At 36.0% G+C, this 25,823-nt stretch overlaps 3 protein-coding genes across 4 annotated transcripts; 2 read left to right on the forward strand and 1 right to left on the reverse strand.

Moving 5' to 3' along the window:
• Positions 1 to 41: 41 nt before the first annotated feature.
• On the reverse strand, positions 42 to 25,823 carry LOC111428280 (circadian regulator timeout). Its single transcript, XM_023063739.2, has 16 exons — positions 25,492 to 25,823; positions 25,232 to 25,412; positions 24,140 to 24,274; positions 23,801 to 24,060; positions 22,943 to 23,745; positions 21,015 to 21,177; positions 20,791 to 20,871; positions 17,932 to 18,029; positions 5,244 to 5,285; positions 5,057 to 5,150; positions 4,653 to 5,000; positions 4,296 to 4,600; positions 4,090 to 4,233; positions 906 to 1,112; positions 640 to 836; positions 42 to 584 (listed from the first exon to the last, which is right to left on the reverse strand). The coding sequence occupies exons 1-16, from the start codon at positions 25,743 to 25,745 to the stop codon at positions 261 to 263; spliced, it is 3,636 nt and encodes a 1,211-aa protein (XP_022919507.2). The 5' UTR covers positions 25,746 to 25,823; the 3' UTR covers positions 42 to 260.
• On the forward strand, positions 12,250 to 14,891 carry LOC111428281 (leucine-rich repeat-containing protein 2mit). The gene has a single exon (XM_023063740.2). It carries the CDS (start codon positions 12,351 to 12,353, stop codon positions 14,418 to 14,420), a length of 2,070 nt encoding a protein of 689 aa, XP_022919508.2. The 5' UTR covers positions 12,250 to 12,350; the 3' UTR covers positions 14,421 to 14,891.
• On the forward strand, positions 18,974 to 20,793 carry LOC139431449 (cytochrome P450 9e2-like). Of its 2 annotated transcripts, none has more exons than XM_071199193.1 (3): positions 18,974 to 19,208; positions 19,412 to 20,277; positions 20,330 to 20,793. In XM_071199193.1, exons 1-3 carry the CDS (start codon positions 19,009 to 19,011, stop codon positions 20,761 to 20,763), a joined length of 1,500 nt encoding a protein of 499 aa, XP_071055294.1. In that variant the 5' UTR covers positions 18,974 to 19,008; the 3' UTR covers positions 20,764 to 20,793. The 2 variants fall into 2 exon arrangements, with proteins under 2 accessions (XP_071055294.1, XP_071055295.1); XM_071199194.1 differs by having other exon boundaries at positions 20,333 to 20,793.

Below are 25,823 nucleotides of genomic sequence, written 5' to 3' on the forward strand. Positions count from 1 at the left end.
AAAGGTGGCGCTTTAAAACGATTCCTATAAAAACAATAAAGTTTTCTTAACACAAAATCTATTGGCCTATTTCGACAAAGTAAGAAAATAGTAACAATATAAATAAAAAAAATTCTTACTTTAAATTAGACAACAAAATGTCTCACACCAAAACTAACGCATTATAAATAGGACCATATAAGATGTTTTATGACTCGACGTTTTGCCATAGGAGTTAGAGTTAATAGCGTTCGCGAGCTTTGTAAGAATAATGGCGCTTTTTATTCGCTATCCTCGTCGCTCTCCAAAACTCGAGTCTTTTTTTTTTTCGGAATATCAGAGTCAGAGTCGGATGAAAAAATTCTTGGCCTCTTATGGGTTATTTCCTTATTAATTTCATCATTATTTTCAACATCGCTGTTATCACTATCGAATATTTGTCTTATTTTTTCATGAATATCTTCCTTTTTATTTACAACAATTATTTCATTATCATCATCATCATCACTTTTATTATTTATGTTAGTTAATTCATTTATTTCCTCGTTATTTAAAAACTTTCGAATGTTTTCATTTAATTGGCTTGGAATTCGCCAAAATTGTTCCTAAAATGATTTTAATAAATACGCAAAATTTAATTAATAATAAATAATACAATACTTGTTCATCAAACGGTTCTTTAACTCCAAATCCTTTTAATAACTCCAAAAATTTTAGATTTTCCATCGCGGAAATGGCGCAATCTAAAATAGGGACTATAGGGATACCTATATCGCCATCATCTAAATTATCATCTTCGACGTCTTCAGCGACATCCTCAAAACTTTCACGTAACCATTGGACAGCATCCGACATTCCTAAAATAACGAAATGTAAAAAAAATGTAGTCACGAACGTTGGTGTAGTTCATTATTTCCCCACGTTACCTGAGCTTTCAACGTCCGCTACGAGTTTCAGTACGTGGTTGTACGAAACTGGAGGTGCTGAAGGTTGGTTAGAAGTTTTCGCTCTCCGTTTCGTCTTTAGGGGTTTCTTAACGGACCTTTTGACAACGGCGTCTACGCGATCTGAATCACTATCGACGTCTCTTTCTTCATCGCCATCCGAGATTTCCGTTTCGGAGAGACCTTTCCCTGGAAAATTCAAATTGGTGGTTGGGTGTCCCGCTTTTCTATTCAAACTATGCCAATTAATAGTTTCGCCGCCCGGTATAATGGACCGAGTAAACTGTGTTGAGGTTCGAGTGGAATCGCGATGCGCTACCCGTTTTGGGATTGGTTGTCAATGGGAGGCGGCTACGAAACTCGATTTTGACCAAATTGGCGACAAAGACGGTGCCCTCTATATCCTATGGTCCTGTTAACTTAATTGCAACTCTAGTTGCAACCTAATTTTACGCCATAACTTAACTTTCCCTGTCTTTATCTGAATTATATTACAATAAAACCTCCATATAATGGACTAATATAAGGATGAGAGTGTTCGTTATATGAAGTATTTTTAAATTGCACTTTAAAATAACCATTAAAATTAGAAATAACACTAGACCTGGAAATATTTGGATTTAGCCGTGGTAATAGTTTGTCCTGGAAAGTCAAAATTTGGTAGAACCCAACCTCAAAGGTATATAAAGGTTATAACCTCAAAAAGGTTCATTTCTTAAAACCTAACATTTACATTTAAATATACTAATGTATTAAATAGATAGTATTAATAGTGTGACTTAAATATGTATATTTTGTCCGTTATATCCGAAGTCCGTTATATCAAGGTTTTGTTGCATTACCAAAATATTTAGTTTTAAATTTTTAACTTTTTTTAACTTTGGATAAAATAGAACATTTTTATTTAATCACATTAAAAGTAAAACAACAACATCCCCGGATTTTAACGAAATAAATTCAACGAATTTTTACCTGTAAAAGCGAGCTGCAAGTTTGAAAGGTATGCTAATTCAATAATAACACCATCCTTTGTGCAACCCCAATTTTTATATTATTGTCCCCTGGGATTCAATAAAAACATTATACGCTTCGGACATGTCGGAGTTAATTATTTCCAACGACCCTAATTTTATCTTCTTTTTTGTCGATTTATTACTACTATTTTATTACTTTTCTAGCTTATTATAGTCTATAATATTATTCTAGTTTTCATAGTTTTGAAACATCATCTTACATTTTAACTTAATACTCTTTTGGTATCGTTTATATGTCACCCGATCTTTCTTTTTTAGTGTATACTTTTTGTATCCCCCTACGCCCGTATTTATAACCCCGCTGGTCAGACGTGTCTCCCTTTTCGAACAAATAAACAACCCCAACAACGGGAATAGGGTTCGCACCCCTCTTGTGACACGCAGTAGATACCGGATAACATCGCTGTTTTTTTGCTTCTTCTGGTTATGTATTTGCCAGCTTCGATGTTTTTCGTTTCGTTGCGACGTGACGACCTTCGGGGGAACCTAATGACACCCCTGAGTCAAAACCAGGATCGGATTTAGTCCCATGACTCATAATCATCGTAATAATAATAATTATTATTATTATAACTATTGCGTGACATCTCGTCGTTTAAAACGGCGGCGAGGTTCGGTTCCCTTTAACCTTATCGCGTACACGAGTCGGGGTGTTGATTACCAGTCGAGACACATTAAGCGAGGGTCCCCACAATGATAAGAAACGTTGAATTAAATATCTTGAAACTATTTATTAGATTTTTCGTTGTTATTCTCGCTGTAAATCTTCGAGGCCACGCGATAGGTAGCGATGTATGAAGAGGGTGAAAAAGAAACAAGTCACAAGTACTTTAATAATTCATCGATTGTATGCGAGAAGGGGAATATTATACGAGAAGGGAGAAAAAATTGTTAGGGAAAAGTAAAAAGTTTCGAACACATTTTCTAAATGAAACTTTATGGTCGATACGGGCCTGTTTGTAACGATATGCCAATCTATTAAGGTTCTTTTTTGGTCCTGCTTGGACGGTAGAGTTACATTTTTAATCAACCACCCCCTCTTTCTCTGTGAAAGTCAACAATATCATTTTTCGTCGACCCTAGTTGAAACGTCGGATGACGTTGCCGGATCGTTAGTGGAAATCCACCCTAGATAGTGTTAAATTAATACAAATGTACCACACGAAATGCTTTTACGTTGATTATTTCCTTGTTTTTTTGAACTTCCTCAACTACAAAAATCTCTCGAAAATGGTGCAAAATAAAAAGAGAGAAAAGCTCGTTTACACTATAATCGCGATCCGGATCGTCTCGGTGCACACCTCGTAAAGCTGTAGTTTTTAAAAATTCAGGTTTGGAGCTCACCGCACTCCCCTGAAACTTTAAACAGACACTGAATAAACTAGCATTATTGAGGAAATTTTAGAACGTTTTAAATAAGGATAATCAATCGATTATAATGGCATAAAAAAATCTTGTCTCCTTGGGAATAATAAAGTTAGTTTCGAAAAGAACGTTTTCTCGCTACTGAAAGGAGAAGCAAATTCGAAGCGCAATTACAGTTTTACGTAACAATTATTAACCGGGAAAAGAGACGAGCGTGGTTCTTTTTTTCTCAATTAAACTTTTATTACGGCTTCCTTGCTCACCCCTCAAGAAGACTAAAAAGTTTTTCATTACCTTTCGTCTCTTTGAACAGCACGCTTATTCTCAGTAATTATAACCATATTATTAAATAACCATTTCGGTACGCATTCGAGTATAAAATTTACCGTTACATGTATAATCATGGCGGAGAACTTGACGTGCTCCTTCTAAGCTTTCTTAAAAGGCAATCGAGGGTAAGATTGATCGTTCGAGTAACTGCCTGGACGAACGGCGATACTGCTGCATAACCTTAAAATTTAATCTTTTCCGTGCAGTGCATTTTGAGAACGACGCTCAACATCGTCATCTCGTTGGGTAACCAGGAGATTATGCGTCTGGGATTTTCAATTTTACATCGGCGCCGGAAAACATTCGTATACTATATTAGACTGGGATGATAAATCGACCTAGTATATGAACAATGAATTCTTTAATATACGATTTTATAACCGTAAATAAATTAAGTGCGAAATTTAATACCATAGTACACAAAAACCAAAATTTACCACTTTTAAATCCCGATTTCTTCCCTTTCCGTTTTTTCCTCAATTCTTTTCTATCTTGAACCAACCCCAATTCCAAAATCTTCTCAATAACCTTAGGTTTCGATCTTTTAACATCCAATCCTTCCACAATAGAATCCACGGGGTCTAAATAATCGAAATAATTAAATTAAACAAACAAAAAAACTTTTTCATCGATTAAAATTCACCATCGGTATCCTTAAATTCTTGGAAAAGTTCTCTAAGTTGGATCTCTTCCTCTTCTGACCATTGTTTGGGAATACGCGCTTTACCCGCGCTAATTCCCGACTTGCGAGGCCCCTTATAGTCAGTCAATAGGTACATTTCCTTTAACTTCTTCAAGACGCCCCTTCTTGTTCGGGTATTATCGATCAAATTGCCCACGATCCAATCAACCGGGTCCTCATCAATTTCTTTCTCTCGATGTTCTATGAATAACCGCCGTAATTCCTCTTCTTCCAGTTCAGACCAAGCTTTGGCTGATGCTTGAGATCTAAAAATAAGCAGATTAAGGGTTTATATGTTTCATAGATATTTATTATTACTGTTCTTTAGTTGCTCCATAACCATTTTCTATATCATAAGCATCTTTGCTGTTTTTCCAAAATAACGCTTCAATATAAACTTTACTATTTATTTTGGCGACTTTGATAAACTCTCGAATTATATAATCGGCAAATTTGGCTAATTCTTTGTAAGCTTTTACATCTTTTAAGTTATAAATTTTTTGAAATGTTCTAAATATGGAAGCTTGGAAAACCATGCCGGGCATTTTACAATCCCAAGCGATTCGATGCATTAATTTAATAACGCAATGATTGGTTAGAGTTGAATTTTTCTCAAATTTTTTTAAAGCCAAACCACAACCTCTTAAAATCTTCGGATGCGCCAATCTGTAAATATTGAAAAAAATGATTAATCGCTTACTTAGTTTATTCGATTTTGGCACCTCTTGGCGAAGTCCTCAAACCTAAAATCGCCTTCGGATATTTGCATACTTCGTTCGACCTCTTCTTCTTCGTCGTCTTCGTCGTTTTCATCGTCTGCATGAAAAAAGAGGGTGCATTAATCAAGGCTTTTTGAAATTGAAAAAGCAGCTTTCAGTTAAATCATTAATTTGGCCCGGAATGGATTACCTTCTGGATGAGCGGTCGTTTCAGTTTGTTCGGTTTCAGCAACTGAAAGAGGAATAAAAAATTAAACTATAAAAATGTACGCCGTTAAAATTTCATTTTATTCTTTTTTGTGACGGTGTGAAAGCCCTAGAAACCACGACAATTGAACCAATATAGTAAGGTTCTCGACCCCCTCAATTTCGATTACCTTTCAGCTACGAATCGGTTTTCTTATGCAAAACGGGACGGTGGTGCTTTTAAGAGATTACCACCGTATCGCACAAAGGGTTGGTGAACTAACCGTAGGTTAACATTTGAGTTTCGAACCAAGGGACTTTATCTCGACTATAGCGAGGTAGTCCATTCTATGTTAAAAGATATGGTTACGTTCACGTTTGGACATTGCCACCGCCGGAAGGTAAAGTTTGACGTTAAAGCTGTATTCCATTTTCTACTCGAATAAAAGGAACGAATAATAAATATACAACGTTGAAACCGATTTCTCTATTCAATTAATAGTGTAAATAACTGCTCCTCCGGATGGAATAGAAACTTTTTGGTGAAGTTGTGAATGGTACGAGGAAAAGTTCGAATTACCGTACTTTCTTATCGGTGATGACCAGCTTTCGATTTACTTCCCCATTCGAACAAACGTAAAAGTTTGTATGGACGACTCCCGAAAACTGTTTATAGACCCCTATTTGAACTCATAAATCAACTCTTAAAATTAAAAAAATACGTAAAATGTACCATTCAAAATTAAAAAAAAAATTAAATGTTGTTTAAATTTATTGCTAAAAGTTAAACCATGAGAGAAGCAAAATGCAGTATGCGGTTCAATGTCGAATATTAATATCCAGTTTCATTTTTTTTATCCTCGCCGGATTTTCACTAAAACCCCTTTTATTGGGGGGTATCAGCTTGAACCATAGCAGCGAAGCGGCCCCAAATACAAGCTACATAAAACAAAAGTGTCGCGAGTAACGTTAGCGCCGCACCGTGTGCAACATTTTAATTGGATTTCAACGCTCCATTTATTGATTATTGCTGCGTAATCACAAAACGCGGCCTCGTTTATACCCAAACAACGATTATGAATATAGATTATAGACACAAGCTTTCAGTTTTGTTATTGTTGTTTCAAACGATCGTTAATCGAACTTTTTTTCCGAATCTCTTTTTATCAACGTGTCAAGTGACATTTTCCTGTGGACAAAATGCATTTTCCGGAGGGTTCGAATCTGTGCGGAGGGTAGCAAGAGATCGTTACGGCAGCGATAATAATAACTTGTCCTCGATAATGGTCGGCGTTATTACTATAGATTAGGACGCATACGGTCCCACAGTAATTACTGCTAGGTATGGTCATTAAGCCTCCGTATGGATGACATTAGATCGTATCATCACAAACGCATTGTCATCGAAATGTAATGTTCAACCTAATTTTGCATGTACAATTCTCCACTGTGTCGGTCTAATGTATTTATTATTAAAGGATTAATCTTATTATTTATTACTAAACAAAAGAAAAAAATAATCTCCCCCAATACATGTATTTAGGAGAGAATGGTGACGGAAGTGATTGACGACGTGATGTGATATATCGCGTCCATCATTAAGAGTGTCGTCACGACGCCAATCCGTCCATCAAACTTAGAAAACGGAGAGTGATTAAGAGGCTGTCGTCGAGTAACTCGAGATTCCGGTTGTGCTGATAGCCTTGTTTCAACTAGAACTCGGTATCAATCATAGCGTTCTCGTGAATGATATCGCGTTTAATCAACAGACATTGGAAGGGAAAATCAATTTTAATCTCTTTATATATGTTCTATTTTATCGGTTAGGTAAAAAGATTTCAAGGAGAGTAAGATAAATGACGTTAGCGAAAGATTATGAGCAGATGTTGCCATGTAATGGCGAGTTGCACCGTCTTCCACTGACAGATGGATGAAAAGATTTGTTCATTTTGAGGGGGACGAAAATGTCTACATTGTGTAATAAAAAACCTTATTTCAAAGTTGTCTTATTGTTAGAAGAAAAACCTACGCCCCAAGTAGTAAAATATGTTGATATAATTAGGACCAATTAGGCAACCAACATGCAGCAAAAATTGCTTGTACAGAAAAAAATATCAATAGGAAATTACTTAACATATCGTACAGGTGTTTCATAATATATGAGCAGGTCTTCAGTATGTGATAGCTTGTCCAAAAAATTGAAAAAAACTTTCTATCAACTTAGCCTCTAAAATGCACCATTTTCGAGATACAGGGTGTTCTCTCTGTTCCAACTTCTACCCCACTGGAAACAGTACGGTTTTCAGACGCCCATTTGAACCGCCAATGTTTTCTACACAAAAAAAGGTACTGAGGTGATGAGCTCTAAAGTTAACGGTTTTCGAGAAAAATCTACTTTTATTGATATTTTAATGTAATATAATTTAATTTTAACTTAATTTTCTTTATTTATTGATTTTTTTTTATTAAATTTCAACTCCCTGTATCTCGAAAATGGTGGATTTTAGAGGGTAAGTTGATAGAACCTTTTTTTCAAATTTTTGGACAAGCTATCATATCCTGAAGTCCTGCGCATAAATATACATTCTCATCCTCTTTTAAAGTTTTCTTCTGTGACATGACACTTCTCTACCGTAGTAAAGAGTGTGACTGTTACAAAAGCCAACGAGCCCTTATCTTTTTCTCAAAGGCTCTCTCACTTTGTAGCCCAGAATCCTTGACGAATTCTCCACCTGTTTTGTCTAGACTTTTGTCTCGGGCACCTTCTTCGTCTTCTTTCAAACGAATTCGTCGCGAATAGATGCACCTCACGAATCGACGCTCGTTCCTTTCAAGTGCATGTGAATTGTGACGACAGTAATAACTCCTCGTTAACCCAGTTTATGTTGAGCCGGTCGTAGTAAAAATTTAGAGTAACGGCCTACGGTGGCGATTGTAAACTTTTAATGGCGTTATCTATGCATTGCTCGTCGCTACACCCTGTGGCGATAGTATTGATAAATTGGGGCAGAGTGGTGTGGGGAGGTACGGTTTATGGCAGCCGGTTTTATTATCTGCTATTTCGCGCGTTCTGTGTCCGCTGAATAAGCAAGCGGAAAGAGCCGTGACAAATGCACGTGTGCGGCACGTGCAATGGCCGACAATTACGACGAGTAATTACCCCCTATTGTGCCGACCGTGAATCTGTGCCGAAATGATGGCTAGGGGAAAATTAATTGCAATTATTATCAACCGTCTGTAACCATCATAGCAATTAAAACGACCGTATCGTAAAATTTTTAATTATAAAATTTTATTAACCCCAAGGAAATAAATGGTGGAGGTGCCGGCAGTCATAGTCAGATATTGCTCATGACGGGTACGGAAAAAAAATTCGAATGGAAATAGGAAGGACTCGAAATTCAATTTCCGAGGGCGCGTTTTGACAATCAAATTAACCATAAATATGTGAATGTGGCGGCGACAGACGAATCGCGCGGTGGTGATTGATTGCGGCATTCGTTTTTTCGCACCAAAATGTTAATTCAAAACCATCTTTGACTACCCCTTTAACACAGCATTGTAAGTTTATCAGCCCTGAACAAGTTGAGGGGTTGGGGTAACAGTGACGCCGTCGTTCAAGTTTGTTGAACCGTGACACTGGTGACCGCCACAAACCGGGTTAATTCCCAACTCCCGCGTTGATTAGCCCGCGGGTTTGCCTATGGGAAGGGGATATCCCCCGAAAGGGGTGTTTTGAATGTACGGCAAACTGCCCTTCCCATGCAACAACGCGCCTCGATGCAGATTAGTAGATTAAATGGTCGTCGCACGATGGACGCGAGCCGCCATTGTTCAGCTTCATTACCCCCTTATCTATCCCAGGGTGGGCTTCAGAAATACCTTGGGGAACTTCGAAGGTATTTAACTGAAACGAAACGTCGGAGCGGTCGTAAAACTTTTGCACTCTGGTTTTTGGGTACAATCGGCGACGAAATGAACGCATTCATATCGATCCCCGATGGCACCGTTCAATCAAATTGGCCCCTCTCTGTAAATCACTAAATGCGGCCCTCTAAATTTGTCCCCTTTAATTCCCCGTGCCTCGAGGACCTTCGGAACGCAATTAACACCGGCTGGGGTATTATACAGGACATTGAATGGATTGATGGAAATAAGGGGACCTGGATGTGCGATATGAAAGGGTCTGCTTTAAATTAAAACGCTTTATTATCATCAAAACACCATGATATCGAATATACCATGATTTAGTTAATAAATAGTGACAATAAATAAATAGTGATGAATAAGCTTTCGAAGATAAATGATCATCTTAAAAAGAACTTTTAAAACCGTCACGGTTTCGGTTTTATGGCAGCACTTAACTCGATCCTGTAGACTCTCATCATTCTAGATAGTAAAAGGGATACATATATCGATTCGGCTTGGAGCAAGTACAATACGGAAATTTAATCAATCGTCGTCAGAACATGGTAGCGCAACGAACGTTTTACCGACTCGAAGCTGTCCATTACCGTCCATTATGGAGACGAGGAGGAGTCGAAGTCCGGAAAGCGAATTAAAGTTATAAATCGCCGGGGACGATACATACACGGACATCCAAGCCGCCACCCGCAAGATCGATACGATATCGTTCCCTTAATTTAACTTCTCCTAACGAGTCCATTCATCCATTTCGTGTACCGTATTGCCGTGGATCGATACTGCGTTATCGCTGACCGTAGGTACACGTTGTAGGTCTCAGTTCTAATCGCGTTAATCAATTGATACAGGGCTAGAAGTTCGGACCATCATCGTAGCTTCTGCAAAGCCCTAATGGACGGTAGTATTAATCAAGGTGCATTTCTTAATTGAGGTGTTGAAACGAATCCATTGAATACATTTTCGGAACTGACAACAAAATGAGATTGAAACAAGTTATCCTAACCCTAAAACCACCCCATCATTTCTCCTCATTTTAAGATTGATGCCAAACCTTGGTAATTAAACTCACTACATTCACTACCTGTTAAAGAACTATAAAGAAGCAAACTAAACAGCCAAAATACTTGATCAGAAAGTTATTGGGTTAATATAAATTTATATTTGAAGTTTATTTAACTTGAAGTATTTTTGAATTATTTTGGAAATTCTTGTATAAACTTGTTGATGTGATAAATACTAAATAAATTTTTGTGGTGGTTTTAGATTTAGTTTATAACCTCAGAAAACGTTTGAATTCTTGAGGTAGGTTTTTCTCCTAGTAATGAAATATGCGAACGTCCTGAGTGTATTTATGACCAACAGAGAAGCGCATAAATCGTCGCAAAAGGTCGTAAATAATATTTAGATAGTAGTATGACGTTGGACGAGGAAAATAAAACATAAAGAGTTATGGAAAATATGGGAAGTATCGCGCGGAATGTCATTGAAAAATAACACTGACAGCGATTTCTTGTTGCGTCAACTACTAAAATTGTTCTACCACACAATTTTACCACCGTCAGATGAGATTAAATAACAAAATGAAAAAGAAATTCGGTCGATTGAGGGTCCGATGTGGTGGAACTAAGCGTGTTCACGTCTCCCACGTTGTGAAACTCAATATCAGATTATCACGCTCTGTTGGCGATTAATTTGCGAATCGGAGGGTTCAGCTTAAAGGTTGGGTTCGGGTCACACACGAAATTAGCCTCAAACGATGCTCATATTAATATTGCGTAAAAAATGTCTGTGTTAAGGAAGATTTTTCTAAAAATAAATGGGTTCAATCCAATTTTTCATATCAACCTATATTCGTCAATCATAACCACGTCACACGTTTCGAATCAAATCTATGGTGACATTTACTTCGTGGGGTTTCGATCGCGACCGGCATTTCAACGAAAGAGGCCTCCGTTAAGTGAATATAAATGTTTGCACGTGCGTTGCCCCACCTGGAAAAATCTAATAATACCCTTCTGTGCTTCCATCAAAATATAACCAAGTTAGTTCCGATAAAAAAAATTAACATTTTTTTTGAGGGTTTTTTGCAAATGTAATCGTATTTCTTGCGGAACAAAAAACACACAGCTTTTGAAACATTTTAAAACGTTTTTTGTGAACCCCTAAAACATCAAATGCAACCGAACTTAAAAAAAACTTGGATAAAAGAATCAAACCCCGTTAAAATGAGTATCAACAAAGACATTGAGGGATTGAAGTGGAGTAAGTAATTTTTTTGTGGTAATCTAAAAGTAATTTTTTATATGCATATCTAATGTGAGGTTTCGCGCGAGGGTTATAAAGGAAATTTAGTTGACAAAGACGGAAGAGGATATTTTTTGCTGCCATCAATTTGGAAATTAAACGAAAGGGATACACAATGGGGGCGGTGGAAGATTATAAAGTGAATAATTAAACGAAGCCGCAACGGTTTGCCGGTTGCAATTTCATTTGGGGTCAGAATAGGAAACGTGAAATAAACGTCGCGCAAACGGCGTTTAATTATTTCCGGAAAGTTTCATTTGCGTATTTATTTTAAAGCAACTTATTGCATCCTGAAATACTTGAAGACAAATAGATGAAATTAAGTTATCCGGTTAAATTAAATGTAGACCGAAATTTGAAAGGGGAGCGTTTAAAATTGATGCAAGACAATAAATAACTTAACAACATCAAAGGGAAACCAATAAAGAAGAAAGTTTGAAGGGTTGTGGTTTTGCCATCAAGTATACCGTAAAATACCTGTGGATTGATTTACTCTTCACATAAAAGCTTTATGTTACCCTAAAGTTTATTAAGAGCCACAGCATAACTCATTTTCCACTTTTATTAACTTTGAAAAACAATTTTCAAGCCAAAACTCAAAGTTTGCAATAGAGATATACAAACTTACAAAGCTCGGACTTTAATGAATATCCCGGACGGGTTATTAATGCGTAGAAAAGGCCTGGATCTCGTTGGAAAAATCATCGAGCGTAGGAAGAGGCGCGCGCACGACGCCGGACGTCGCTGGGAAGGTTCAACACCATCCTCCAATTCGTACACCAGTCAGTAGTTCCACACTGAGAGTAGGCTACACGACGCGCGTACCAACACCATTTAAAAACGTGACGGAAATGTGTTCGTCTTGAAATTATGTACTGTCGTGATGATGATGTTATATCAAACATTAATCTTAGTAGCGGCGTTTTCTTTCGCGAAATCCCAGTGCCCTCTTAAGTGTTCCTGTTTCCACGTTCCAATTTATCCAGAAAACGGAGAACTATTAATTTTCTCCACGGTGAAGTGTTCTACACTTAACATTAACGAATCCCTTTTAGTCCCCAACGACACGAGGGAAATTATTTTTGAAGGTACGAACGTTGATCTTGAACTGTTTACTGAAAATAAAGAATTTTGGAACGCTTTACCGAATTTAACACGAGTGGAATTTAATAAATGTAAAATAAAAAGTGTTGAAAACGTGAGTTTTAACCTCGAAAGACTGAAATCGTTACAAATCTCAAATAGCAACCTAACCGAATCGTTATGTTTCAATTTAACGGAATTATTAACGTTGGATTTATCTCAAAACAAACTTACATCGGTGAAAAATTCTTTTACGTTTTTAGTTAACCTACAAGTGCTCAATCTCAGTGCCAATCATTTAGTATTAACCGAAAAATCTTTTTATGGTTTAAATAATTTAAAATCTCTCGATATCTCCGATAACCAAATAAAACAACTTAGTGACAAAATCTTTCTACCTCTCACCAATCTCCAATACCTCAACATAAGCAAGAATCGATTAAAAATTCTTAACGAAGAATGGTTCGGAAATTTAATTCATCTTCAACAACTCGATGTGTCTCAAAACCAATTAGAAAAAGTCATTCCGGGAAATTTAGAATTTCCAAATTTAATGAGATTATTTTTAGCGGAAAATCCTAATTTAGGTATATCAAAACCCCCCACTTTATTAATTGGAATGGGTTCTCGCCTACAAACGGTTGATGCATCCAACACGGGATTAGAAAACGTTCCTTCTGCATTAACCCATTCGATTCGAGCACTAAAATTATCTAAAAACTCAATAATCACCATCAGCTGTGGTGAACTCGATTATTACCCGTTGCTTCAAGTTCTCGACTTTACTTCTAATAAATTAAAAACGATCGAAGACGACGCTTTGGGGCGATTAGAATCGTTAACGATCGTATATTTGAGCGAAAATTGGATGGTTAACGTTCCCGGAAGTTTACCAGAGAGATTAGAAATTCTCCACTTGGATAAGAATTATATCGGAACGATACGATTTGGCGATTTCTTGGGATTAAAACAATTGGAATTGTTAAATCTTAGCGACAATAATATAACTAAAATTGAAGAAAACAGTTTCAACCACCTGTTATCGCTTTCATCTTTAGATCTTTCCCGGAATCCTTTGTACATCCCACCCGGACTTTTAACCATTCCGGGAAAATTACAGTCTTTAAGACTAAGCGGAATTCCTTCTTTATTACCAGCTAAAGAAGTCACATTTCCACTAACAACCCCCGAGTACTTGATTATCTTAGATTTATCGTATAGTCCCGGATTAGCTCATCAGCTTTTGGCAGATACAGCTGCATTGGCAGCATCTAGACAACTTCAAGAGCTGGATTTATCGGTCGCGGGATTAGAATACATCAGATCCGACCTGCTGCATTACCTTCCCCAGCTGCGAACATTGCACTTGAAAGGGAATCCATTAAACTGTACTGATTTGCAATGGCTCGCTATGTGGATGAGAAGACAAGGGGAATATGAGAATAGGGAGGTGACTTGTGTTTATCCTGGGGATATATGGGGTGTTCCCCTCATTGATCTGCAAGGATTAGACACAAAAGTAACTACAACAACCTACACCGAAACAACAATAACAACCACTTCCGAATATCAACACTCAATAAATGTTACAGAAGCAACAACAATTTACGACAATAACACGATGAATATAGAATTTTACGAAGTCATCGGAAATAATGGAACAATGATGGCAACCTCACATCATTACTACAGCGAAAAAATATCTTCTTTACATCATCCCGGCATGTTAATCCTGATTTTAGGGGTTTTATTAACAACGGCAATTCTAACTGTATTAACAACGCAGCTTAGTAAGAAAAGAAGGAGACAAACGGCGACAATGATGGATATGGAAGTAGGTAATTTGCCCGGGGTTACCGAGCTATGGTGACACTTAAGGAACTTGCAAGATGAAGAAGAAACGATGGTTCTCTACGACACCATCGCATAAAAATCCACGGAAAAATCTAAAAAAAAAAATTCTAGTTGTATCAAAATGGAAAATAAAAGAAATTAATAAAAACATGTGCTTGTGATATATGTGAATGAGAAATTTTTGTACACATGATTTTTTTCTACTGAAATAAAAATAAAAAACGAGTAACACTCGATAAATTGTATAGAAATATTTTTTACTATCAAAATGTAAGAAAAAAAATTAAAAAAAAAAAAAATGCGTGCGTGTAAAGTAACGTAGTTTACGATGATAGATTTTGAATCTATCAAAAGGTTTTGATGTAAGTTTTTTGCTATGAATTTGTACATAAATTGTCAAATATTTGTATTTACTTGGCGAAATTGTTCTATGTATTGTGATAGAAGTAAGAATTTAAACAAAAATATAGAAATATACTTAAAATAACACCTTTTCTTTCTTCTTATTTAATTAATAATTAAACCACTTTGTTAAAACGCTACACACCGCCCATAATTGAATACAAAATAAGCAATTAATGCACCCCGTTGTAGAACAACTCCACTCGGTGCAGTTAAATATCAAAACAACCCTTGAACTCCTGTAATTTGAAAGCGCGAGGGACCTAGGGAAATTAGCCGGGTCATTTTTGCAAATATCGTGAAGGGCGGAGATTGAATTTTGGGATCCCCATGAGAATGAAAATAGGGGGAGAGTCAGCCAAACGTAATTGTTTTTTGACATTTATAACCCCGACTTTAACCATCATTTATTCATCATAAATAAATACATAAACTGTTTTCGTTTTTAATCATAAACCCAAAAAGATAAATTTCCAATTTATATTTTACATTTTAAATGAGGAAATTGATAAAAACGATCATTTTTAATCGAAACCGCCATTAATACGAATTCCCGAGTAAATCGAAAGGAAAAACTCGATCCCTCCGAGTTTAATTTTCAATTACCACGATCGCTTTAGAAACGTAAAGTGCAAAAAGCAAGAATGTAATTTACCTTAATTAATTAACGCAGTTCGTGGTAATATAATAAACGAGTTAGTTTTAACTATGACTTTAATTAATTAAACAAAATAAAAGGGGAAGCTGTAGTGCGTAAAATAGGTACGTGTGTTATGTATAATTGAACAACTCAACCGAACACATTGGTGCTATTTGCATCATCAATTTAATTAAAGCCTAATTTGTTAAATTAGCATGAAATCGATATTTCTTTTTATTTTTTCTCATATTAACTAAAATGATATTGAAAATTTTAATTTCTTCAAAATTAATTAGTAAAAAAAATGTTTTTGTAGTGTTATAAAGCAATAAAATACAAGGAGGGTTGATATCGTCTCGTAACATCTCTGAACATCGTCACCAAATACGGTTCTCAATAATATTGTGTATTTGTCAAATGTGTTTCTGACAATAATTTACAACACCATCATTGACTTCCATCTACATCCGTCATACGTCCGATCTCTACATGGACACACAAAATTAAATAATTAGTTTGTCTGTCACATACGCGAATAGCAGCTAAGTTAACATGATTACAGCATGAAGCAGTATAATACCATTGGTGGAGAACTTGCGATCTTAATGTCATACACGGGCTTTTTAAATTTCTCATGCGGCGTACTTAAAATTTACTTTAAAAGCTTCTAAAAAGCTGCTATCATAATTTTATTGTCCTTTCTTTTGATATGTTATACGTCCGATGTCTACGTGGCGCACAAAATTAAATAATTAGTTTTCCCATCAGCTATGCGAATAGCAGCAAAGTTAACATGATTGCAGCATGAAACAGTATAATACCATTGGTTAGGAACTTGCGATCTTAATGTCATATACGGGCTTTTAAAATTTCTCATGCGGTGTACTTAAAATTTACTTTAAAAGCTGCAAATACCAGACTGGAGGAACCTTCAAAATCGTTCTAGACATCTCTTAATATCATTTTTGTAACGTTCCAACATCTTCCAATATTACCCATTATCTCAATATTGCCTCTTACTATGTTTACATCGTCCACTTGATTCGGACTTCCTTCAATATCAATCAATATCAATTGATTTTAAATTTATAATGGTATGAGAATTCCTTAAGCAGAAAAAGTTGATATATTTCAAATGGATGCTGAATGATTTTAAACGAACCGGAATTTAATAATGAAATTTTATCGCAAAAAGTTGCAAATTTTTAACCTGTCAAAAATGTAAAAAAGCGCTTGGATGAATTACAACAGTTATACTAATGAATGTTTCGGCTACACGTTGAAATGTTGTAAATTTAATAAATGCCGCAAAAGGCATAAAACGTGTTCACCACCGTCGACGCCAACGTCACGATCCCGCGCATCCCCTTTTAGTGCTACCTGCAACGACAGTTTAAAATTTAATTTCGGCAGTCGTGTCGTAAATCCAAGAGCTAACACATGGCTAGACACAATCTTTATTGTCACACGCCTCCTGTTCCTCTTATTGTGTTTTCCCAGTTTTATATCTTTACTTAATACAAAGATAACCAAATTTTCATTTCGAAAAAAAAAAATTAAATAAAAAAATGGGGCATTTATATCGTCACGTATTTAATTAAAGGCGTGCCTTGTCACAGGGAACTAATGAACGCGACAGGAATGTGAGACTGAGAAGGTAGACCGCCAATCGATTTCCTCCCCAGTGTGCAAATACAGAAACGACATCAATAGATGTGAAGCCCCGGGTGGTAATTACGAACGATTTTCAACCAACGAGTCGATTCTTACATAAAAATTAGGGGCGAATTTTAAAATAAAAGAAAAAAAAATAATACATTTCCCTTATTTTATATTTTTTATTCGAAAACGACGCAAAGTAATAAATCTAAAGTTGCCACGCATTGAAAGCAATCCGGATAACGCCGTCCTTCTTGCAGACATAATAAATAACCTCTGTAAGAGACCCACAACACACGTACCTACTACAATCCCAAGGAGAAGTTGCAGGACTGCGTCCCGGCTCCTCCGCCAATCGTGTTGGATACAATCAATCAGCGTGAAATAAAATTTTCTAGCCGGGGGTTCATGATTTATTCAGCACTTCATCGCAAAGTCCAGATTAGGGGGTGCGACGAGGAAAGTTTGGAAAAAAACGTTTTAAAAGATCGTACTCGAAAACTTAATTAGATCCGTTATGGGTGAATTATCGTTCGGGGAATTGAAATTTTTTTGCTTTGCCTTTAAATGAGTCGCTACATTGACTCGGATATTCATTATTTTCTCGTAAATCAGACCCTTCGTTACTGTCGCCCGGGCTACGATCTCACTACATCACTGTCCCACGGTTGATTGTCGTTTTTCCGATTGACTACCGGCCGTTCTTATCAGTTTCGAGACTATTAATCAACCTCAGATGGAAAACCATAAACCCCATAATAATAAAACGAATAAAATGACGGATCAAAATTAAAATGTAAATAGAATTTTATTTTTTTATACTTACCACCGAGATCTGCGAAGAAGACATCCTTAAGGGCCAAAAACTCCTCCTCCGGTGCCATATTATTACTCCCGAAGCTATCGTTTTCAGGCCACACCTCTCTGAAAATGCGAAAAGGAAAAGAAATAAAGGAGATGTCAGACAACTACGAATTTTATAGGTATAGTTAAATCTACACAGAATTAGGTATTCAAGACTCGTTTTGTCCTTTGGGTGTAGTAAAGAAAAAAAAATGTATCAACTAAATTTTTGTATATTTAGTTGCATAACTATTGAACAATATTGAATTAATACCCATTGAAATCAGTACCAGGGAATACGATAATAAACGGTCCCTATTTTGTTCGAAGTTGGACAATTCAGGCGAACTAACCCCTTTACGAAAAGTTTCTCATTATTGCCTTAATAACGCGCTTAATATTTCCCGCTTAATCCTCTCCTCTATTAAGCATAAAGGAAACACTCGTTTACTCAACCCAACTTTCCTTTCAACCCGTAAATATGAAATTATTGCTTAAGCCTCAAAATTAATTATTGATTTCCTATCGAAATTGAAACTGTAACAATCATAAGTAGTAAATAGAATGCAAAGGTATACAACGTCGTAGAGGTAACAAGGTTCATTACGACCGATTCGGTGGTAAACAAACCACCGCACTTGGACAAACTTACACGGGAATTACCCACCTTCGTGGAGGACCTGGGGTTAATGGGAACAACAAAGCCGGGACCGAACCGCGCTGTGGCTGAGTTATGCCCGTTGGAGTTAAGGTGAAACCCCAGAGCACGCGTAAATCTTCCAACACCCAGCGGCTTCTCGGTTCAAGCTAAGAGGCCTCTAATCTTTTCCAGAAGTTCAGTTCGCACGTAACATTCATTCCAACTCTAATTCATTTTGCACTAATTCGTTTCACCTTGTCTTGTTTTTGGATACGTACATTTCAAAACTAATTCACAACAACACGCTAATTTCTTTTAAACTTATTTACACTCATTATCGTACAAATAACACGAAAAAAGTCACAATAAGTAACAACTTTCTTATTCAATCCTCGTTTAGATTTAAAACGTGTAAAAACAATGGTGTTTTTGTTAATTGTGATATTAATAATTACAATTTTGTATTTTAAAATTAGTAATAGTCATAGATATTGGTTACAACGTGGTGTAAATCAAAATGATCCTACTTTTCTTTTTGGCGATACAACAAAAGCGTTTTTTAGATATGAATCGACTTATTCAACACTTCAACGTCTTTATAATTCATTTCCGGATGAAAGGTAATTTAAAAAATAAAACAAAATAAATAATCTTTCAACTACTTCACTTTTAACACATTATAACTTTATTTCAATGAGTTTTAACTCCAATTAAGTCTAACTCAATTTTAACCGTTCCATTTCATTCATAAATTTCTAGCTTTACTTTTCCATTGATTCCTTTTATTTACAGAAATTTTAATTTTTATTTTTTTGTACAATAGATATATTGGAATCTATGAAATGACAAAACCTATCCTTCTTATCAGAGATCCTGAACTTATCCACCAAATATACTTTGAAGCTTTCGATTACTTTGCGGATCGAAGAGACGCGATGCCGGAAGCTGACGATACGGTTTGGACGAAAAATCTTGCCGCTTTAACCGGAGAGGAATGGTCGAAAACGAAAAGATTTTTGTCTTCGTGTTTTAATACGAAAAATCTGGAAGAAACGTTTACGTTAATCGCTGAATGCGCGGAACTTTACGTGGATCATTTAAAGAAACGTAGACCGATGAAATTGGAATTAAAAGATACTTTTATAAGATTTTCGAATGATGTAATCGCTTCGATCGCGTTTGGAGTTTCGCAGATGGATTCAATTAATTTTAGAGATAACGAATTTTATCAAATGAGTAAATCTTTATCGACGTTTACCTTTAAACAGAATCTCGTTGGGTTAGCGTATTGTATCTGCCCGAGTTTGTGTAAAAAGTTGGGTTTGAGCGTATTGAATACCGAAACAATCAACTACTTCAAGGACGTTTTGGATGAAAACTTAGCCGAGAGACGAGCGTTGAACGAAGGGGGTCGTCGACGAAGGCAGGATATCCTGTCATTTCTAGAGGAAGAACAAAGGCAATCGCGGGACGAAAGCGTGGATATCGCAGCTCAAGCTTTTACCTTCTTTTATTTCGGTTTTGATACGGTTTCTACTTCGTTGGTTTTCTTGGTTTACGAATTATCGATTAACACAAAAATCCAAGCGAAATTACACAAGGAAATTGATGAAACTTTAAAAATGAATCTCGGAAAAATTAGTTACAACGATTTAATGAAAATGATTTATCTCGATCAAGTCGTTTCAGGTAATTTAAGTATATATTAAAATATAACTTTTCTTTTTTTATTTGATTATAGAAGGTTTAAGAAAATGGCCACCTTGTGTTGGAGGTGATAGAGTTTGTACAAAACCTTACATTATCCAACCAAGTAAACGTACGGAATGTAGAATCGAGTTAAACCCAGGCGACTTGGTTGGAATATCAATTGCGGGGATTCAAAATGATCCAAAGTATTTTCCACGACCGAACGCTTTCATTCCAGAAAGATTTAGCGAAGAAAACAAGATAAAAATACAACCAAACACTTATCTCCCATTTGGAGTAGGCCCGAGAAGTTGCGTAGGCGCAAAAATTGCTCTATTACAAATAAAAATTTTTATTTTTCATTTATTAGCAAAATTCCATTTAACACCTTGCTCAAAAGAACGCATCAACGTTAGCGCAAATTGTTACGATTTAAAAGCTGATGGAAGAGTGTGGATTATGTTAAGAACAAGAAAAAAAAATTAAAATCTAAAAGAATTTTTATTTTCTTACCTTGCAGCTCTCAATAACCCGACGGCTTCCTCAAATTCCCCATCCTTCAATTTCCTCTGTATATTCTTGATTGTTTCCGATCTGCAATCACACAAAAGATAATGAACCTCCGTAATGAACTCTTTGATTATGCATGTAAATGACAGGTCAAGTCAAACGGAAAGCGAGTTCCCTCTCATCACAGGGGTTAGCATCAAAAGGGCATAGATGGATGGATTACTCACTTTTGCTCGTCAATAGGCGCGTCGGAGGCGGCGTCAAAAGGAACGATGTCCTTGGGGATACCTAGACCACCCTCCAGGACCACGGAAAGCTGCGGCGAAGCTTCATCCCATAATGCGTTTAAGTCTGGTTTAACCGGAAGATTCCCCTCCGACATACCCGATTCTATCAAATATTAATTATTAGAAGATCTCTCAATAAGCTTATTTTTTTTGTTGTTTACGTAGGAGTTCGTGCGTATTCATCGATCGTGAGGATGTTTTAATTATCTATGAATGGCCTTCGGGGCTTTACCTTCGTGGTCATACATAATAAAGAATCCATTTGCATGAGTAATGTATGGGTTTGTTTGTAGATAAAACGGGAGATAAAATTTAATATAATAAAATTTAAAAAAATAAAATCAATCCCTTAACTGCAATAGGTTAGGTAATTGATAATAGTAATTTTATATTATTTGTTGAACGTAGCGAAAATGTGGAGAAAATCCCACAACATTGATGAATATTAAATACAATATTTTGCGAGTACAAAACAATATTTAGAGAGTGGGCACTCATTTTTAATATATTAAACAATACTAGAGCGAATAGATTAATACACAATGCACGCGTGTTCGCAAACAGGTAAAAACTCGCAACTGATTGTTGAAATTAAACAAAGGCCATTATGAATTATGTGAATTCCCTAACGCCCTCACATGGTAGACAAGTACCTGATGTGATTACAATAAGCACACACAATATAATAAAAATATAATATAATAAATTCGCTGGTAGAGGACTTGGGTCAATATAATTCCAGACTTTCCTGCTGTATTCTGCAAGCACTCACAAGTGTCCTCTTATCAGTATCTAGTTAATGGAAGCATTAGCAGAGAATTTAGTCCCCTGTCAGCAGTACTTAACCTTCTACCAACAATATTTAGTCATCTGCAAGCAGTATGTAGTTTTCTGCCAGCAGTATCTAGTCATCTGCAAATATCAGGTGTATAAATACGAAACCAGTCATTTTTGTATATTTTGCCAGGAAGAAAAGCGCTGTTCAACAAATTTGTCATCAATTTCGGTCGATTTCGAAATGTGAAAAATTTTTTTCGATTCAAAAATTACGCGTGAAATGAACACAACTCGTAATTAACACGATTTAGAGCTGCTTCCTGTTTATTGTGTCAAGCTTTGCGATGCGCACTCCTCTGTAATAGACGTACGCCCTAAACCAAGTGCCAATTACCAATTCTGCTACTAGATGAAGCTAATTAAGGCAGTCGCATCAATCGATTTAAATTCGGTTTCGATCGACGACTTAAAAGCATAACCTTCGCTATTTTTTTTGCTTCATGAATTCCATTGTAATTTACTCGCTGTAATTAACTTACTTAAACAAACTCCCTTTAGTAAACCCATAAAAACGCTTTGATGTAGTCGAAAGTTATTTGATAGTACCAGCTATTGTTTGATTTTCCATGGAAGTCTCCATGGCTTCACTGGCACTCAGTCATTCATTATTGATGGAAGTTATATGGTTCAATACAACACATTAATACGTTCTCTACGTCATCGAACTCACATTAACATTACAAGAACTTATGGCTTCAATTAGAGCAGTCAATTAAAACTTAATCTTTTCATGACTAATAAATAAAACATATTATTTCAAACAAATTTAAACTGGATACAGTATTAAGATATCGTTATTAGTTGTAATATGACATTCATTATGAAGTATAGATCTGGGTGTCAACCTCATATTTGCAATGACACAGATAGTCGTAGGCTTGTGCGCATTGTGTATAAAATAGGATTCTGAACAGAATGCGGTATGACAGAATTTCCCCATACCATGACATAATTTACATCAATCGATAAACAGCACAATATTTTGAGTTAATATAATAACTTAAATATAATTAAAATTAAAAAAAACTTACTTGATTTGGATTTTTTATTCCCCTTTCTTTTATTTTTTCCTTTAGTTTGAACAACTAAATCACCGCTGGTGCAATAATTCTGAAGCATTTTAAAAAAGACGTGTTGGGTTTCCATGAGATCGTTTAAATAAGCATCAGACATTTTTAACTCATCATAGGTTAAAAGAAGGGTTAAAATGAGTTCTCGGTATTCCAAAACATAAAAAATATTGCTTTTAATTACTTGTGATGATCGCCTCACGCCTTCATCCTCGGATTTATCCATAAAACAAAGAGTCATAAGTAATTCCCTGTACGCCAACAACGATAAATGTAATCTTCTCGACCACAATTTAATTTTTTTCTTATCTGTTTGAATCATATCGAAATAAGTTTCGGATTGTTGCTGAACAAAATGAAAACTTTGTACGGACATGGTCTCGCTGACCAATTTCATTTGAAACTTTTTATAATGTCTATTGAACTCCATAAAGAATCGCATCGCCCAAAGATAAAAACTTTCGTCGTGTTTTTGAGCTTTTTGACGTAGCAAAGCCCTTTTTGCTTCGTGCATTAACGTGTTATAAGAAGCGTTTAAGAATTCAACGCAAAACTCTTTTAAAAACAATCTTATACTAAACGCTGATCGCCTTTCCGTTGAAACACTTTGAAGTGGTACTCGATTTCTTGGAGTTTTCGCTTTTTGTTTATCCGCATCGAAATTTAAATCATCCAATCGACTTAGAGGTTTATGATAAATTAATGAGTTGTCGCTTATGCTTTTCATTGATTCGACGACGTAAGTTCCACCAAAACGAGAATGTCTAATTAAAGTTGAAATTATCAAAAAAATTTTATATGGAAATTTATTTTATTTACCTAGTACCGGTAAAAACTCTCGATTTTTGTTGTTTTTGTACGTTTTCCCTTTGCCTGATTGCAACTAACTCGGCCTGGTCACGTAATTTCTCGGTCTGACTTCGTTGGAGAGCAGCGCTGGCCAATTCCGACGCAGACTGTTCCCGGAGCATGAACGACAGAATTTCTAGGATGTGCATGTAGTATGCCTGCTCAGTAATTGAACTGCTTATGTACAGAATTATATCTAGCATAGCGGACTGGTGCAATGCCCATAACACCTGAAGTCGAGTGAGACGAGCAATTTTTTTAAATTGGTACATTTTGTGGAAATTGTAAAAATTATGTAAAAGATCTAACCTGGTCGTGAATACTCGCATCGTTATCTGGTCTTCTCTCCGCGTCTGGATTTGAAGGAACGTACAAAACGTTTCTTACGAGAATCAAAATTCGCTCGATTATTAAACTGTTTTCATCGCCGCGTTCTGAGAAATCCTAACAGAGAGAAATAAATTAATTTAATTGCTTTCCGTCGGCGAAATACGCTTTGGGGATGCATTGACCAAGAACCATTACCCCTGATTAGATGCAACCCCGTAATACGTTAACCACAAAGGGATTGGGTTCTAAGTCGTCTATAACAATACTAATTCGGATTGGTGAAGGTACCATTGAAACCAACTAATTAATGAATTTCTAAACTCAATAGTAAGTGTAAAAATTAGTAGTACTAAATTTTGACCCAATTCCTAGCGAATAATTTTATTTTCTTTCGTTGGAAAAGAAGGAAAGAGCAGAGAGGGACTGTTAATTTAAACGGGCCGCGTTGAAATACGACGGAAGTTCCGAGCAATTAGTTACTGAAACGGTAGCACGGCTACGCTGCGATAGGTGCAGAGGGCCCTAGTTTCCGGGGCCGTCCGATACCATAACCGGGACACGCTCCGGGGCGAATTGTAAGGAGTCGCGAGAAATTATTGTCTTCTCGCCGCAGAAGCAGAATTTACGGAGGATTTCTGGTGTCCCGTAGATTGATGGAACAGTTAGCAGAAGTGTATGAGGGGAAAGGAAAACGTTACTTGTAAATTAATGGCGTAATATTGCAGAGTAATTTCTAAGATAACTTCATCTTTCATAAAAAAATTAGTAGTTTATACAAACAAAGTTGTATTACTCTAACAAAATTAATAACACATTGGGCCAATTTAAAGTACCCCCATGTTTCCAATGTAAACAAAAGGGGGAACTGGGTTGAGCAAAGATATTCAAAACCAAACTATCGGATATCGCATCTAAGTTGTAACTGTTTATAAACAGTTTTCAAAGTTTATCAAAGTAAATAAAAGACTGGTAATCTAAAATTACACAAATATAACTTTACAAACAACAAAATGAACGCGCGATTACTTTTTCTATATAAAAACGATCATAATCTTTTTTTAATTCACTCACCACTTCAAGTATTTTACTCATCCTTTTACTTAAAACAGCCCATACTTCAATATCAGCGAATGATTGTTTATAATTATGCAAATGATCCTCAATTTGAAGGTAATGATTTCTTTGTGTAAGTTCAATGGGAACCTCTTCTTGCCATAACATTAAAGCCGGTGTTGTTAAATTAACTAATAATCTTAAAGTAAAAAGAAAATACAAATAAATTAAAAAGGTGCAATTTGGGTTGCCTACTTTAACAACAACAAAAATCTAACCTAAGAATAACATCAAATAATTCGATTTCTTCCGCATGAAACTTTATTAACGGTAATAAATCGGTTTGAAGTACTTTCGTTTCACCTAATTGTCTTCTTATATCGAAGGAATCATCATCTCTTCGTAAATAACGTATTAAATCTTTGGTTGTTTCCAATGTATTTCCATCAGCATAATATTTATTGGTTTTTTGATCGAAATAACCCAAAGCACTACAAGTTGCTGCTAATTCCGCAGAAATTAACGAAGACATCGTTAATCTTTCTTTAATTTACAATTACACAGGATTAACACCGTTTTGAGGTTACGATACACCACACAACATAACCAA

The sequence above is a fragment of the Onthophagus taurus genome, chromosome 10, assembly GCF_036711975.1.
Source record: "Onthophagus taurus isolate NC chromosome 10, IU_Otau_3.0, whole genome shotgun sequence".
Taxonomy (NCBI): domain Eukaryota; kingdom Metazoa; phylum Arthropoda; class Insecta; order Coleoptera; family Scarabaeidae; genus Onthophagus; species Onthophagus taurus.